At 40.2% G+C, this 17,593-nt stretch overlaps 1 protein-coding gene across 1 annotated transcript in view; it reads left to right on the top strand.

Moving 5' to 3' along the window:
* The window catches only part of LOC126153424 (glutamate receptor ionotropic, kainate glr-3-like), a 180,599-nt gene that overhangs the window by 141,760 nt on the left and 21,246 nt on the right, over nt 1-17,593 (top strand). Inside the window, exon 8 of the mRNA XM_049916071.1 lies at nt 4,671-4,924. Within this exon, the coding sequence (XP_049772028.1) occupies nt 4,671-4,924 (254 nt within the window). The remainder of the gene's footprint in view (nt 1-4,670; nt 4,925-17,593) is intronic.

Genomic DNA, 17,593 nt, shown 5'->3' with positions numbered 1-17,593 from the left:
GAGGAGGAAACAATGTGAGGAAGTAGAACTGGGAAAGAAAGGCAAATGGAAGAAATGTACAGAACAATGAATTCCATAATAGAAAGAGAAGCAAGGAAAATAAGTGAACAAGGAATGTTAAATAAACATTTGTGCAAGCAGTAACTACACAAGAGGAGAAGAAAATGTGGATGAGTTATATGGAAGAGTTATACGGCGGACAGGTGAATAACAACAGACTTGTTGTGTAAGGTGAAGGGCATCAGAATGAAGAAGACTGAGGTCCTAAGATACTGAATAGGAATTAGGAAAAGCAATTCAGGACCTTCAGTAAAGTAAAGAATGTGGCACTGGAGGTGTTATTTCCAAATTCCATAGCCAGATTGAGGTAGCAAACAGAATTTATAACACAGAAATTTGTCCCCAAGATCAACTTAATACCATTCTAGTACCTTTGCCTAAAACGTGTAACAAAAACGGATGCGAAGACAATAGGATAATTGGATTTATCAGTCGCGTTACAAAGCTTGTAACGAAAGTTATACTAGGGAGTATTGGAAAGAAAATTGAAGAAAATACTGTGGAAGCGTAAAGGTACAAGAGTCTGTAAGCTGTCTGTGGATGATTGGTGAAAGAATGATAGAACTGAACAAGGGAGTGTATACTTGTTTATCGGCTGGAAGAAGGCTTTCGATACAGTGAACCGGCATATACACCTGAGAATTTTAAAATGTGCTGGCATCGACTGGATAGACAGAACGTCAATAAACGAGATGTAAAGAAAGCAATATGTGGCAGAGTAGGGATCGATGAGACGAAAGAGGTGAGCATTGGAAGAGGTGTAAAGAAAGAATGTTCGGTGTCACTGAAAATGTTCCACATATTTGGAGAACAACTGACAGGACAGGCCATAGGAAACGCGAGGGTATTGTAACTGACAAAGAAAGAAGAAAGACGATAAAAAACGCTAATGAACAAGCATTGCTGGCGGAACTAGATTAAAAACTGCAGCAGATGTTGAAGAGGATGGGCTAGGGGTATGGAATGAAGATAAATATTGTTGTTGTTGTTGTTGTGGTCTTCAGTCCTGAGACTGGTTTGATGCAGCTCTCCGTGCTACTCTACCCTGTGCAAGCTTCTTCATCTCCCAGTACTTACTGCAACCTACATCCTTCTGAATCTGCTTAGTGTATTCAGCTCTTCGTCTCCCTCTACGATTTTTACCCTCCACGCTGCCCTCCAATGCTAAATTTGTGATCCCTTGATGCCTCAGAACATGTCCTACCAACCGGTCCCTTCTTCTTGTCAAGTTGTGCCACAAACTCCTCTTCTTCCCAGTTCTATTCAATACCTCCTCATTAGTTATGTGATCTACCCATCTAATCTTCAGCATTCTTCTGTAGCACCACATTTCGAAAGCTTCTATTCTCTTCTTGTCCAAACTATTTATCGTCCATGTTTCACTTCCATACATGGCAACACTCCATACAAATACTTTCAGAAACGACTTTCTGACACTTAAATCTATACTCGATGTTAACAAATTTCTCTCCTTCAGATACGCTTTCCTTGCCATTGCCAGTCTACATTTTATATCCTCACTATTTGGACCATCATCCATTATTTTGCTCCCCAAATAGCAAAACGCCTTTACTACTTTAAGTGTCTCATTTCCTAATCTAATTCCCTCAGCATAAACCGATTTAATTTGACTACATTCCATTATCCTCGTTTTGCTTTTGTTGATGTTCATCTTATATTCTCCTTTCAAGATACTGTCCATTCCGTTCAACTGCTCTTCCAAGTCCTTTGCTGTCTCTGACAGAATTACAATGTCGTCGGTGAACCTCAAACTTCTTCTCCATGGATTTTAATACCTACTCCGAATTTTTCTTTTGTTTCCTTTACTGCTTGCTCAATATACAGATTGAATAACATCGGGGAGAGGCTACAACTTTGTCTCACTCCCTTCCCAACCACTGCTTCCCCTTCATGCCCCTCGAGTCTTATAACTGCCATCTGGTTTCTGTACAAATTGTAAATAGCCTTTCGGTCCCTGTATTTTATCCCTGCCACCTTTAGAATTTGAAAGAGAGTATTCCAGTCAACATTGTCAAAAGCTTTCTCTAAGTATACAAATGCTAGAAACGTAGGTTTGCCTTTCCTTAACCTTTCTTCTAAGATATGTCGTAAGGTCAGTATTGCCTCACGTGTTCTAACATTTCTACGGAATCCAAACTGATCTTCCCCGAGGTCGGCTTCTACCAGTTTTTCCATTCGTCTGTAAAGAATTCGCGTTAGTATTTTGCAGCTGTGACTTATTAAACTGATAGTTCGATAATTTTCACATCTGTCAACACCTGCTTTCTTTGGGATAGGAATTATTATATTCTTCTTGAAGTCTGAGGGTATTTCGCCTGTCTCATACATCTTGCTCACCAGATGGTATAGTTTTGTCAGGACTGGCTCTCCCAAGGCCGTCAGTAGTTCTAATGGAATGTTGTCTACTCCCTGGGCCTTGTTTCGACTCAGGTCTTTCAGTGCTCTGTCAAACTCTTCACGCAGTATCGTATCTCCCATTTCATCTTCATCTACATCCTCTTCCATTTCCATACATCGCCATTGTATAGATCCTCTACATACTCCTTCCACCTTTCTGCTTTCCCTTCTTTGCTTAGAACTGGGTTTCCATCTGAGCTCTTGATATTCATACATGTGGCTCTCATTTCTCCAAAGGTCTATTTAATTTTCCTGTAGGCAGTATCTATCTTACCCCTCGTGAGATAAGCCACAAAATCCTTACATTTGTCCTCTAGCCTTCCCTGCTTAGCCATTTTGCACTTCCTGTCGATCTCATTTTTGAGACGTTTGTATTCCTTTTTGCCTGCTTCATTTACTGCATTTTTATATTTTCTCATTAATTAAATTCAATATTTCTTCCGTTACCCAAGGATTTCTACTAACCCTCGTCTTTTTACCTACTTGATCTTCTGCTGCCTTCACTACTTTATCTCTCAAAGCTACCCATTCTTCTTCTACTGTATTTCTTTCCCCCATTCCTGTCAATTGTTCCCTTGTGCTCTCCCTGAAACTCTGTACAACCTCTGGTTCTTTCAGTTTATCCAGGTCCCATCTCCTTAAATTCCCACCTTTTTGCAGTTTCTTCTGTTTTAATCTACAGGTCATAACCAATATATTGTGGTCAGAGTCCACAACTGCCTCTGTAAATGTCTTACGATTTAAAACCTGGTACCTGAATCTCTGTCTTACCATTATATAATATCTGATACCTTTTAGTATCTCCAGGCTTCTCCATGTCTACAACCTTCTTTTATGATTCTTGAACCAAGTGTTAGCTATGATTAAGTTATGCTCTGTGCAAAATTCTACCAGACGGCTTCCTCTTTCATTTCTTACCTCCAATAAGGAAGAAGGAAGTTCCAGCTACCATATTCTTCTGTACATGGAATCTCATTGAGTGGAGTAGAATTGTCTTGAGTGATGCGTCCCGCTTCGAACACAGCTCCGATGACGTATCTGGAGACACCCCAGAACACCAACCTATCATCCGCCATACGGCCTGACAACAAGGCATGATGGCCTGGGATGCCATTTCATTTCGCAGTAGGACCCTTTGGTTGCCGTCCGCTGTACCCTTACAGTACAGTGGTACGTCGACGATATTATGCGCCCGTTTTGTTACCCTTCATGGCAAGGCATCCTGGGCTTACATTTCAACAAGATAACGCCCGCCCGCATACAGCGAGAGTTTCTACTGCTTGACAAACCCTTCCTTGGCTAGGAACTCTCCGCAAGTGAGAACATATTACGGCCAGGACCCTCCAACCATCACGAGATTTTGACGATCCAGCGCACCAGTTGGGCAGCATTTGGAACGATAATCCTCAAGGGGACATCCAAGAACTCTTAACATTCAATGCCAAGCTGAGTAACTGCTTACATAAGAGTGATAGGTGGATCAATGCGTTGTGGACTTGTACAATTTGTGAAGCTCTTTCTCTTGAATAAATTATTCAGTTTTTCTGAAATTGTAATCTGTTTGTGTGTATGTGTACATCACATCTACCGATTTCCATTCCATTCGTATAATTTCTTCGTGTTGCGTGTTTCTTTTATCTGAGAGTGTATATTAAGACGGAATGTAATTAAAGTGTTAGGAATTATTCTCTGAAAGCTTTTGTCTGGAGTGTAGCCTGGTACAGAAGTGAAAGGTGGGCGATGAACACTTCAGACAAGACGAGAGTGAAACTTTTAAATTTTACTGTTACAGAATAATTCTGAAGATTCGGTGTTTAGAAAGGATAAATAAACGAAGCGGTACTGAATCTAGTCGACAAGAAAAGTTCTTAATGGCATAGCCTGACTAAAAGAAGGAATTGGTCGGTGGGAGACATCCTGAGACATGAAGGAATATTTAATTTGTTAATGGAGGAAAATATGGTGGCGGAGTTGGAGGCGGAGGGAGGGGGGAAGGAGAGGGCACACACATTCGTGAGGCACTCGATTATGGTAAACAACTTCGGTTGGGGTAGGTATGCTGAAATGAAGAGACTGTTGAGGGATTGACTAGAATGGAGGACTGCATCAGACTACAACAACTGTCTTATTCGAAGTTATTTATGAATTTCCTCTGACTACCCATAGTACAGATATTGTGTAACATCTTTCAGGATTCAGAAGAGTCTGTCACCAGACAGATATACAATAAAATCGTGGTGAAGGAGAACATGCCAGAACACCCGACACAAGCGTTCGACCGGCTGTGCAGCACAGACAAGCACGCGTTCCTGTCTCACCTGGTAGAGTTTAGGCTGCACGAGGATTCCCTGAAATGTACCGTGACGACCACCCAGGAGTACATTAGCACACAGCTGGCAATTGCTTTCAAAAAGAGAAGTCCTTACCGCGAAATCATCAACTACCAGTAAGTATCATACTACATTCATAATTAAAATTTATTTTTAATTCAATTGCTTAATGAAGTCTCATGTCTCTCTCTATCATATTTTTCTTTCAACTCGAGAAAAAGTTTATAAAGTTCAAAAACTTTTTTTTTATTAAGAACAGACATATGGATTATTATATTTTATTTTTGAGTTCTTATTTGCATATACTCCTGCATCTCTACACTGTGAAGGTAGAGATAAAGTTTCAGTTATCACACCGATATAAATCATGCTGCGATCAAGGAAAATGGTGATGGCGTCCCTTGTACAAAGACCCAACGACACTGTACGCCCCTACTGGCAACAAGAGGAGCCCTGTGATAAACCTAACAGGTACAGACAGTAAAGGCAATGCCTGCGGACAACACGATGGAAGACCTGGAACAGCTGGTCTTCCACGAAAACGGCGGGCGGTCTGTGTCCCTCCCGACAGAAATTCAAATTAACTGCTACCTCCGCCATCCAGGAATGCGCTATACTGTAGAACTTCTGTATTGATTAAACCAGCCATCAGAAAGTTATAATCTCTTGACGTGCCGGGAGTCCTGTGGTGAGGCAAGCCTACAGAGGTACCTAATTGCTGGGGAAAATTAGTTTGATATTATTTAATTGTCATTTAATTAAATTGGCTTTTAATCTATTGGGCCTATTCGCCTGTGATCTTTATCAATAGACTCGTAATTTGAAGACAAGTATTAATCAGATTTTATTTGGGAACTCTCCTTGTCAGAAGGCTAGACCAGTTTCGGTCATTTTCCGCATGTTTTGTGGCTAGGTGGCACAGTATATCAATCTACAACATTTTTCTCATTGATGAATGACTTGACAGAGTCCTTAATCATATCGCACCTTTCGGACTGTTGAGGAAACCTTCTACCACGAAAATAATCTCGTTTTCATTCAGGAAATTCCTGCTGCTCTGATTTCTCCGTATGAAGAGCGTGGAAGAAGTCACTAGGTGGGATATCAGAAAAATACGAGGCTGAGGCAAAAATCTGGCAGACCAAAGCAGCTGCACACGTGATGGTGTTCTGTGCAGTGTGAGCTGGGACCTTGTCATGGGCCCAAAACACCCAACTGTACGGCTTCCAGTGACGGCTCGTCTTAACTGTATTTCGCTTGTATTCTCCTGTGACGTTTTTTGCCTTAAAAGCATCGTCTGTCGGCACCACACTATGGCAGTCCAAAAAAACACTCTCGCTCACCATGCATCATAATGACTGGATCTTCACCTTTTTCTGTGGTGACGAATTCACATGTTTCCATAGACTGATTAGTTCCTTTTTCTCGAGGTCTTTCACGTGGTCATAGTGATACACCCACCACTCTCCTCGGTAATGACTAGGAGACCAAAGAAGTCATCTTGGACTGGCCTGACACAGCTGAAACATTTCTGACAGTGACTCGGGTCGAAGCAGTTTTTCAGTCTGTGTGAGAAGTCACGGTACGCAGCGGTCGGCGATCTTCGTCATATTGAAAATTTCATGCAAGATGTTGAAAACTTATTTGCTGCTGATTTTCCATTTTTCTATTATCGGCTTGATTGTAACACAGGAATCTTCTAACTTCTCTTGCTATTCCCGCTTCTACATAGATAATCTGCCACCTCGTTTTCGTCATTCAGATGTGTTTAACCACAATGCAAGCGTCTTCGCTACCTAACCACTGTGTCATATGATAGTACATTGTCACTACACACTCGCACCGGCTCAGAATGGATTGCCCCTTTTCTTCTTCAAATGAGCTTTATCGACGGGCTGGGAAATTTTGTTTTGGCTCCCATAACAACGAGCTACGGTACATTTTTCGCGGACTTTTTATTGTGTACCAGGACCGCAGAAGAAAAACATGTACACTCTATAACGGGTATAAGTGCAGACGCTTTCATGTATGGTACCTTAATATGTACACACATTACTGTGTTGGTTGTTTTTTCTCTGCATCTAACAATCTTCGCATGAATATATCACATAATTTTCTACCTGATGTTTCCTGCACTGTTGTAACTGACCACTAAGTGGACTACGCCCGCCCGTATAGAATAACTTTTTTGCGTCCACACATTTGTACTTCAACAAGCGTCTGCACTTATACCCGTTATAGAGTGTACATGTTTTTCTTCTGCGGTCCTGGTACACAATAAAAAGTCCGCGAAAAATGTACCGTAGCTCGTTGTTATGGGAGCCAAAACAAAATTTCCCAGGGGAAAATAACCATTACTCCATTACTGGGTTTCTCCTGCCACATGTACTTGGAGGTACTAACCAACCTAAAAACGTACGACTTGTAATAGCTATAATTATTAGTCTCTAAATGACGTAAGTCCTTACGTAGCCGCGCGGGGTAGCCGTGCGGTCTCTGACGTCTTGTCACGGTTCGAGCGTCTTTTCCCGTCGGAGGTTCGAGTCCTCCCTCGGGCATGGGTGTGTGTGTTGTCCTTAGCGTAAATTAGTTTAAGTAGTGAGTAAGCCTAGGGGCCGATGTCCTCAGCAGTTTGGTCCCCTAGTCCTTACCACAAATTTCCAAGTTTTTTTCCATACGTAGTGATGATTAGTAACCCGTCCTCAGACATCGACAGAAATATCTACTCTTATATCCGTTACATCCTTTATACGCTGCGCAACACAAAGGATCACTTTTTCGAAACACCGTAATTTTCCCTCTTTGCGACGCTTAACTTTGAAACTTGTCTCAACCTTCCTCTGTAATGTTTCAAAAGCCTGGCACCCTGTGACGTCACCCTCGGCTCGGCGACTTGTCAAGTAGTGAAGTGTTGACGCAAGTGCAGAAAAGGCCACAGCTCAGAAGTTCTTGTGAGGTGTAAGGTTGGGTTCACCACTATTCCGCCCAACGCCACGTTGGCGTATTACATAATGAGAAGGTCGTCACACCCCTCTTACCCATAATTCATCTCTTCTTTTGACATCTCTGCAACGGAAGTCTCTGTACTGAAATCAGGTGCTTTCCTTATGGTGTAACTTTTCTGCTTGTTAATTTTCTCTCTGTGCTCTGCAAACTGTTTTAAGACCAAACAGGAGCGTAGCCGACATAGTTGGTCTTAGAATTCTTTCTGCAACAGTTATACTATCAAGCAAAGCTCACACTATTCGTACTCAGAACCTTGTGGCGTATCATGTCGACTACTGAAAACTACTGTCTGAAAAACGTGTAGCGTAGAAATATGAAATACGACACATCCTATGAAAATATAAGGCTCACATCCCTTTCCTTGAATTCCAAAAATAAACTATAAATCTTAGAATGGGTATCCGAGGAAAAACATTTCAGTCCCACCACCCCTCAGAATTGACACGAAAACGGCATAGGGGAGGGTATAACTGGCGTCAGCGAAACCAGCCCTTCACTTGGCACGTTAATTCCCAAAAACTTCGCTGTCGGACACGACAGTTCACAGTGCGATGAGCAAAGGACGACAGCCTCGACTACTTTTGACGCTGCTGACTGCTCCTTCCTCTCATCCAGATGACTCAGCCCTACCATAAAGACGTTGTGGGCCAGCAACCACACTGAACGTGTGAAACGTCCCCTTAGAACAATTATACACGATTGTGCTGATAAACCTCTTACACTATTTGCTTTTCAAACAGCTGAGCAAAACTGAACGTACTCAAACATTCACTAAAGTGACACAATATTTTTAGCGCAACGCAATCTGACTCTCAAAGATCCCTGCAAAAGAATGGCCCTGACTAACATTAAACTATACCTTTCACAAATAACTTACCTCACAAAAATCTTCATTACTCGAACTACTGCAGTACAGCGAGCGCCACTACAGCCAGCTAAATAAAAGATTCAAACTACTGAAGGCACTAACTACTGATAGGGATAGTTAGCAAATGAAAGATTTTAATAGAGAACAAACACTGTATTTACCTTAATATCATCAAAAGTCATAATAAATGTAATTTCAAAACTCCGCCATTTCCTTCCACACATCCACCACTGCTGGCGGCTCACCTCTAACTGCGCAACGCTACGCGCTGTTCACATCCAGCTGCCGCTGCCCAACACTACAATGGCAGACAACAATGCAAACTAGCCACAGACTGCACACAGCACAGCCAGTGATTTTCATACAGAGCGCTACGTGGCATTACCAATATAAAAATCTAAACAGCCTACTTACATAGCCCCCATGCTCCCCACAAAAAATTTTACAAATTTTTTTGGCCAGTGGCCAATAATGATTTGATAAAATTTTTTATAATTACACTAACAAAGATATCCAATGCTCACACTTATTGATACAATGTTGGTCAAAAGCTAAAATTTTCTCACAGTCCATAAAGACAGTCCTGATCATCCATCACAGCAAAATAGCAGTGTTTTTCTCAATGTCTGAGCAGTAAAAGAAAATGCACATGGAAGTAGTGGATTTCCATGCAGTCTTGAAGAAGTAGTGTTGTCTTTCCAACGGAAAGACAGTGCTGACTCTTGACATGCTGACAGGTAATGGAACACAACAGAGCAACCCCACAGCAGAGTCATTCGACGTTTTGAAGAAGATTGGTAGGTAGGTCATCACAGAGCAGACCCACTGTAGTCCTGGTAGAGATTATGGTATTGGTGGGCCACCAGAGGTGCAGACCCACTGTAGTCCTGGTAGAGATTGTGGTATTGGTGGGCCACCAGAGGTGCAGACCCACTGCAATCCTTGTAGAAATAATGGTACTGGTGAGTCAGCAAAGGTATAGACCCACTGTAGTCCTTGTAGAGATGGCCAGTAGCCATCCGCTGCAGACTGTGCAGGTGCACAATCACCATCGAAGAGTCTTGCAGACAATATAGCAAGTCCATAACCACCACTTGTGCACTCACAAAGTTTTTGGAATTGTCCTTAGAACCAGCAATGTTGTTATCCAGTCCCTTGCTGAATTATTAACACACGTGCAAACACTAACAGTCCCTACTTCTCACATATTGTCCGTATACTATGACCAACAGAAACGTGGGCAGTGAAATGGATCTTACAAGTTAATAATATGATGAACTGGTGTCAATTACAATATTATAACATTAGAATACAATTACAAAGGTACAAAATACATCATTAAAACATAACAATACAGATAACATTTGTAGTACAGGCTTTACAACAGAATAGAAATAAACATATACATCAGTGTTACAGGAATTATGACATGAGTACAAAAATAAAAGATGAGAATCACTTTCGAAACATCAACTTCACACATGAGCATTAAAACAGAACAGGATACATAATGTCTAAACATCTTTACAAAGAAAATAACATATTATCAGAAAAATTCTACAACATGACTCTTATTAGCTAAACACATAAAGACAGGAAAAACACAAATACACAAGGGTACACAAACATATAGAGGGATGACACAAAAGGAAAGGACAGGGTTTGTTTTACTGCAGTATTTTGCATGGAGATCTCCCTTTGTTCATCATTATTCCCAAAAAGTCCTATCTAAGCCTGATTTCAGTATTCTGTTCACATTCAAAATAGTTTTTCTCCATTGTACAGTATCCTTTTTTTGCCAAACCATTTTCTGATAGCTTCTCAATGCATTTCTGATAAATTCATCATAGTTAGTTTCTTATATAGTCTACCCCCTCTTAAGCTAACTTAAATCTACTGAGCTCAGATATATATATGCCAAGGGATGAGGCAATGCAGCATCACATAACAAATTAACACAAACAGCAATGCAAAAAAAAAAATGGAAAATTGCAAAGCAAGCTACAGTAAATCTAAATTACCAAGCAATGCAACATTACAACTAATATGAGCCAATGTGCAGCAACAATAAAAATAAATCAATAGTAAAACTAGCTTAACAGAGTAATACAAAGTGAAATTTAGTAGCACTATGCCTGGCAAACAGCAGCAGAAATAACTTATATCTAAACATGACATAGCTCAAGCAGAAAAAATATTACAGTAAAAACAACAATGCAGATAAGGGAAATGTCTATCACATCTTAATGTCTATGTAATTAAAGTGGTGCACCACAACAACTTATTGTAAAAAGAAATATTACCATGTACTTGAAAAGAATATTATGTGTCCAGTTACTGTTACTAGTCCCTTCTTATTGTTCTTTCCTTTCCAAGTGCTCCTTTTTTAAAGAATGTGGATTACAAAATTATTATTTAATAGATCTGTTGACAGAAAGTGTTCTCATTAGCAGATGCATCTAAGTTTATTTTATAAAACTAATGCTGCAACACAGCTGGAAACCAGATATTAAACAAAATGAGCAATCTCTTAACTACAAAGACAATAGATGTAAAATGTTTCTAATCATTTCATTAGGCATTTTAGTAAATATCATAAATTACGAGCTCCACAGTATGCTTTCAACAAGGAAATGTCAATAGCGAGGACAATGGCCTCCCCTTTCTTTTTTTTTATCTGTGCTTCTGACGAGGCACTCACTAATGACTTGTTCTCCCAGCGTCTGACACAGCTGCGTGCCCACGACGCATTACGTGCAGGTGGTCACTTAACTTTCTTACGGAAATATTTACGACAGCAGTTTCCGCTACAGTGACAGCCTCAAAAAAAATTTCACAGGTCAAGAATTAGCGTTACAAATGTGTAGAAACAAAATCCTATGAATATAACAGTGTCCAAAAAATTTTCCTCGGCATTGTGATACATTCACGCATTTACACACATTTCATAACTCTTAAAGTACGATTCTTGGTTTCCAACATCCTTTTTCAGAAATCAAGAGTCCCTACCCACTATTCATTATTCCTTACCTTATTACACATATACATGTTCATTGACACTCTTCAATATTTCATCTTAATAAGTATGTAGCATAATCAAATTCCTCATATAACATCGGCTTATTGATCATAAACATACCTCAACAGCATAATACACATCGTCGTCGTAAAAATAACATCATAAAACCTCAGTCAAATCTCAAAAAAGTCGTAGCTTTCTGCAATAATTTCAAACCATAAAAAATATTCTCTGCTCATTTCAATAGTGTCATCTGCCTCAAACGTACTTTAAAAATCATGATCTCATACCAAATACATCATTCAAAGCTCTTATAGTATCACAATGGTTCCGAAAAAATATGAAGAGTTCACACAGTACAGAGAAAATACAATTTCGTAAGTGTGAAGTTACCCAACGGTGTAATTACGTAAACATGTGTCACTGACGTAATAAAAAAGTTTGTCTCTCTCAGTTAAATGATCAGATAGCTGTGTAATTTGTGTTTTAGAGAAATATGGTACCGATGTGTAAAGTTGTATAAGCAAATACCATATTAGCTAGGGCTCCTTGTGCTTGCCACACACATGGTACACAAAGTAGGTGTGTACCCCCCTGAGGTTTAATGTAATTATACCCTCAGGTGTTACAGATTACAGCAATGGAATGAAATGTATCACGGAAAACTTTCTTTGTAATTCAAAAATCTTTAAAAATAAATGTTTTAAGTACAAAATTAATCACTGAAATGCATGTCCTGTAGTGCTAAAGGTGCATCTTGTTGTAAGATAATCTCTGTGGAAGTATCGTAGTTATTTTCCTCCGAAAGCTAAGTTCTGCAGAAGCCAATGTACTTACCTCATGATAAACAAAAGTGAAATGCTTGGCGTAGAGATATCTTAGTTATTACGCTTATTGTTGTGATGATGAAAGTACTGTGCTGTAACGTATAGTTGTGCTATGGAAAAGGCTGTCTTCTTGTAGCTACACCACAAAAGTTACTAATAAATCATGTTTTGCTTTCCAGAAGAATTCAGAAAAACTGTGCAGATATAAAACAGATACACTGCAAAAGCAACATTGTAAATTGTCACTCACTAGTAGCGTCATGATAAAATCGTGTAGCTGTCACATAAACTAACCACTGTCTCATCTGGTATCTCACAGAAAGTACTTTAATTCAGAATGTATTTTCAAGTAAACCAAAATGTTGCTTTAAAATCTCATTAGCAGTACCAGTATATGTCCTAAGTATGTAAGCCTCATAGTCGTTACGTAATCGTGCAACTAACAAGCAAGAATGTACACACACAATAACACTGTGTCGTCTGTTCACAATAACAATGCATTCGTGATTTCTGTTTAAATAAGTTCACTTGGTTCTTGACTGGATATTTAACTTCAAACATAGTTGCATGGTAACAGTTTCTAAAGCATACTAGTAACTTGAAGTGAAAAAATTTTATAGCAAAGACTAAATTAAAAAACAGTTTATCTCTCAATACACGGTTTTACATGTGAGATGTAGTGTAACCCTTTGCTCTTCTCAGTACACAGAGTTTCAACTTGAATGCAATTATCATGCGGTATTCGTCCGTAAAGAATACTGGAATTTTGCTCAAGGTTAGCGTCAATGTTATTTTTCCCTGAGCCAGCGGGCGCAGGGGGCTGCCTGCGGTGCAAGTCATTGTCTGTTTCTTTGTTGGCGCGCGCTGTTACTGGGATTAGGAGGCCTAACTTCCACAAATTCGCCTTGCCGAGAGGGCCCAGCTCTGTTTAAAGCTCGCCAGTTCTGATGGTATTCAGGTCTGTCGTTACGATCATATCGTCTGTCGTCATGTCGGTAGATTCCATAGTTTCTTTCTTGTCGGTCACGTGGTGGAGAATTTCTCCCTGAGTCGTAACTGCACGCTGAACCATTGCATCTAAAGTTATTCTGTCTCTCTTGATAATAATTATTTTGGTTCCCATATTGTCTGTTTCTCTGATTGTCTCTGTGATAGTCATTACCTCGGAGAGGTGATCTTTCCCTGTAATTATTACTACTCTGCCAACGGTTGTCATACGGGTGGTGTCTGTTTTGGTCACGATTTGTGTTGTGAGAATAGCCTTGTCGTGTCCAGTTATTATTTCTTTCATTGCGGAATTGTGACGGATGTGACCTGTAGTAGTTGTGTTCCTGTTTTCGGGTTACGCAATTGTCAGTGTCAATTTCTAGTTCTTGTAACAGTCCCTGAAAAGCTTCAATGTCGTCTTTGCAACGTCCTGCTAAAATAATATGTCTTAAATGTTCAGGCAGTTTGATTAAGCAAATGCGGATGAGTTCTGAGGGGCTGTATGGGTTTGAAAGATACTGATTCTTATGCAACATGTCTTCAAAATATTTCATAAGACTGGAAAATTCAGATTGTTCGAAACGTTTCATCATTATGATGCTATGTTTTACTCGGTCTTGTATAGCTTGAGACCAATACGCTGAGAGGAAGGCATGATAAAATTCTCCTTCACTGTGACAACCATGAATGACCGATCGCATTTTTACAGCTGGTTCATTCTCCAAGTAGCCACACATAAATTCTAATCTGTGCTCCAATGACCAGTTGGGAGGAAAACAATGAGAGAATTGATGGAGCCACGCTTGTGGATGAATGTCGTTGGCAGAGTTCTTAAACGTTTTGAATTTACGTGTAGTAATGAACAGCTTATAATCAAAATCATCATGTCGGCGAGTCGCATGTCGGTCATTGTTACGTCGTTTCGGCGGTTCCATCTCAAAATTCGGTGTACCTTGCCAATTTCTTTCATAATTTCCAAAGTGCCCTGTGTTATTAATTTGTGGCTGTTCCGTATTTCTATGTCCCTCTTCCCGTATTGGAGCGCGAGTGTCCTCTGAAATACGTAATTCTTGTATTACCTGTGTCAGCTGATCTTGTACTTCCCAGATTTCTCTTTGATGTTGCGTATCAATTTGATTCAGATTTTGTTTCAGTTTCCTAATTTGTTCGCTCTCTTCTGTGTCATTAAAGACTACCGGTTTTGCGTCATTCAGATTATGATCTACCTTCGTAGATAAATTATTTAGCCGATCCGAAAGTTCAACTACTTTCTCTGATAATGAACACATTTCCTCAGTGTGTTTTTCTGAACCAAGCTTCAGAGTGTCCATTTGTGTTGAAATCGAATATACTGTGTCCTTTAAGTTTTCCTGAGTTTTTGCAAGTTGCGTAACCGAATCGGTAGATGCAACTGAGTCAATTTTAGCCCACAAGGTCTCATGATTTTCATGAACAATGGTTTGCAGTTCTTTTATAGCTGCTTCGTGATTCTGTAATGCATTTTCATGCCGCGAAAAAATAGGTTGAAAATGCTCACAAATTTGTGTTTTTACGTCATTACACACTTTCTGGCATTTCGATTCAATGTTATGTAACTCAGCAGTTAAATCTTCACGTGTTTGTTCGAGAGTTTGTTCCAATGAGTCTAACTTTTGAAGCTGTTGCTGTGTTTGTCTCTGGTGTTGTTCCATTGTGTCTAACTTTTGAAGATTTTGTTCCATTGTGTCTAACTTTTGAAGCTTTTGCTGTGTTTGTCTCTGATTTTGTTCCATTGTGTCTAACTTTAGAAGATTCTGTCCCATTTGTCTCTGATTTTGTTCCATTTGTTGCATTAATTGCAATAATAATGTATTAGTGTCTGGAATCTGTTTCTCTATGCTTTTTGGCAGTGCATTTTCACCGGCAACATTCACATTTTGACAAGCAGAAAATGTGTCTTGACTCATTTGGGAAAACGGTTAGGACGCAAAACCTGAATCTACAGTATTTGCAAAATTGTGTCCTATCATTTCGGATTCCTGAGGCGAGCTGTTGCCGACCGATCGATCGATAATGCTTCCCTGTTCACTACCTGTTTGACTGTCTACACCATTATTTGCCGCCCGCTCCATCTCCCTATGCACAATTACCAAATTACTACTTCGAATGTCTGTTAATTCACTACCCAGTGGTGCTGATAAGCTACGCTCGTCGTCACTATTATTTCTCAGTTTAGTTTGAAGCCTAGTGTTACGTTTTTCACACGTCATTATTGTCATAATATTTCACACGATAACACAGAAAAGTACAATTTGAAGAGCAAAAATAAGAGAACACATTAACATAGTACTGAAAATAATATCTAGTTAATTGCAGCTGCGATATACTTGGTGCAAATCTACATGTATGCCACAACTGTTTTACTGTGCAACAATGAAAAACCACAACTACCAAGAAAGTTCTCTCTATAATTACGCGCTAGCAATAAACAAAAGCTACACTAAATACACAAACTACAAGAAAAAAATCAGAAGATTCCAGTGAGGTATCCTAGGCTAAGGGTCGACATATGAAACGTCCCCTTAGAACAATTATACACGATTGTGCTGATAAACCTCTTACACTATTTGCTTTTCAAACAGCTGAGCAAAACTGAACGTACTCAAACATTCACTAAAGTGACACAATATTTTTAGCGCAACGCAATCTGACTCTCAAAGATCCCTGCAAAAGAATGGCCCTGACTAACATTAAACTATACCTTTCACAAATAACTTACCTCACAAAAATCTTCATTACTCGAACTACTGCAGTACAGCGAGCGCCACTACAGCCAGCTAAATAAAAGATTCAAACTACTGAAGGCACTAACTACTGATAGGGATAGTTAGCAAATGAAAGATTTTAATAGAGAACAAACACTGTATTTACCTTAATATCATCAAAAGTCATAATAAATGTAATTTCAAAACTCCGCCATTTCCTTCCACACATCCACCACTGCTGGCGGCTCACCTCTAACTGCGCAACGCTACGCGCTGTTCACATCCAGCTGCCGCTGCCCAACACTACAATGGCAGACAACAATGCAAACTAGCCACAGACTGCACACAGCACAGCCAGTGATTTTCATACAGAGCGCTACGTGGCATTACCAATATAAAAATCTAAACAGCCTACTTACACGTGATCACACGCATTTGGAGTGCAGTGAGACGACAATTTTTTTTCTGATGTGCAGGTGAAACCATTAGGGACCGTTCAAAACCACTCGACAAATTGCGTGATCCGAAGAAAGGAAGGGTGCTTGTGCTTTTTCTGCCCTCCTGCTTTTCCCCTCCTGTGCCGTGATGACAGAGGGACTCAACATTGACAAAAGCATGAATAAAACGGTGAAGAGTCCTACTAGGACACCCGACTTCGGCAATATCCTCGGTGCCACCCATCCCCCTTAGTTGACCAGTTTAAAAATGTACCTAAACGGCAACAACCTGCGACAAAGTCGTAGGCGCTTGCAGACAGGCAACAACTTTGACATCCTACCAATTCCAGATGGCCAATTCCAGATGGCCTACTACTGTACAGATGTGTCGATTCGGAGCGGCAGTGTGTCTTAAATATATTCCTCGACCACCAATAAGAAAACCGCGTGATTCCAGCTCTGGGTGCAGCAGTTCCGACCTCTATCAAAGAGACGTCATGAGAAGCAGTGAAACGAGTATAAGAAGGGGTCTGACGACCTTCCCATCGAGTGACACCTCAACGGTGGTGTTGAGAAGAGTTGTGGTAAAATTTGGTGATATTTCCACATCATTAACCAACCTCACATCTCACATGAACCTATGAGCTCTGGCCTTCTTTTTGAATGTGGCGACACCTTGCTGTATGAAGCATCTCGGAGCCCAGGGGAGACGTCGCAGCCCGCCAGGCTTTTGCATCATTACAGAGGAATGGTGTAGTAATCTTCGAGTCAGATTTGAAACCTATGCCTTCGTAATGGGAGATAAACGCGGCATTTCGTAAACGTGATCCTGTAATTGCGTTGCGCAGTATAGATATTACGTGACTTTACATATTCGGTGTGATAATTAAAACTTTA

This window comes from Schistocerca cancellata, chromosome 2, assembly GCF_023864275.1.
Source record: "Schistocerca cancellata isolate TAMUIC-IGC-003103 chromosome 2, iqSchCanc2.1, whole genome shotgun sequence".
NCBI lineage: Eukaryota > Metazoa > Arthropoda > Insecta > Orthoptera > Acrididae > Schistocerca > Schistocerca cancellata.
This window is presented reverse-complemented; position numbering and strand designations above follow the sequence as displayed.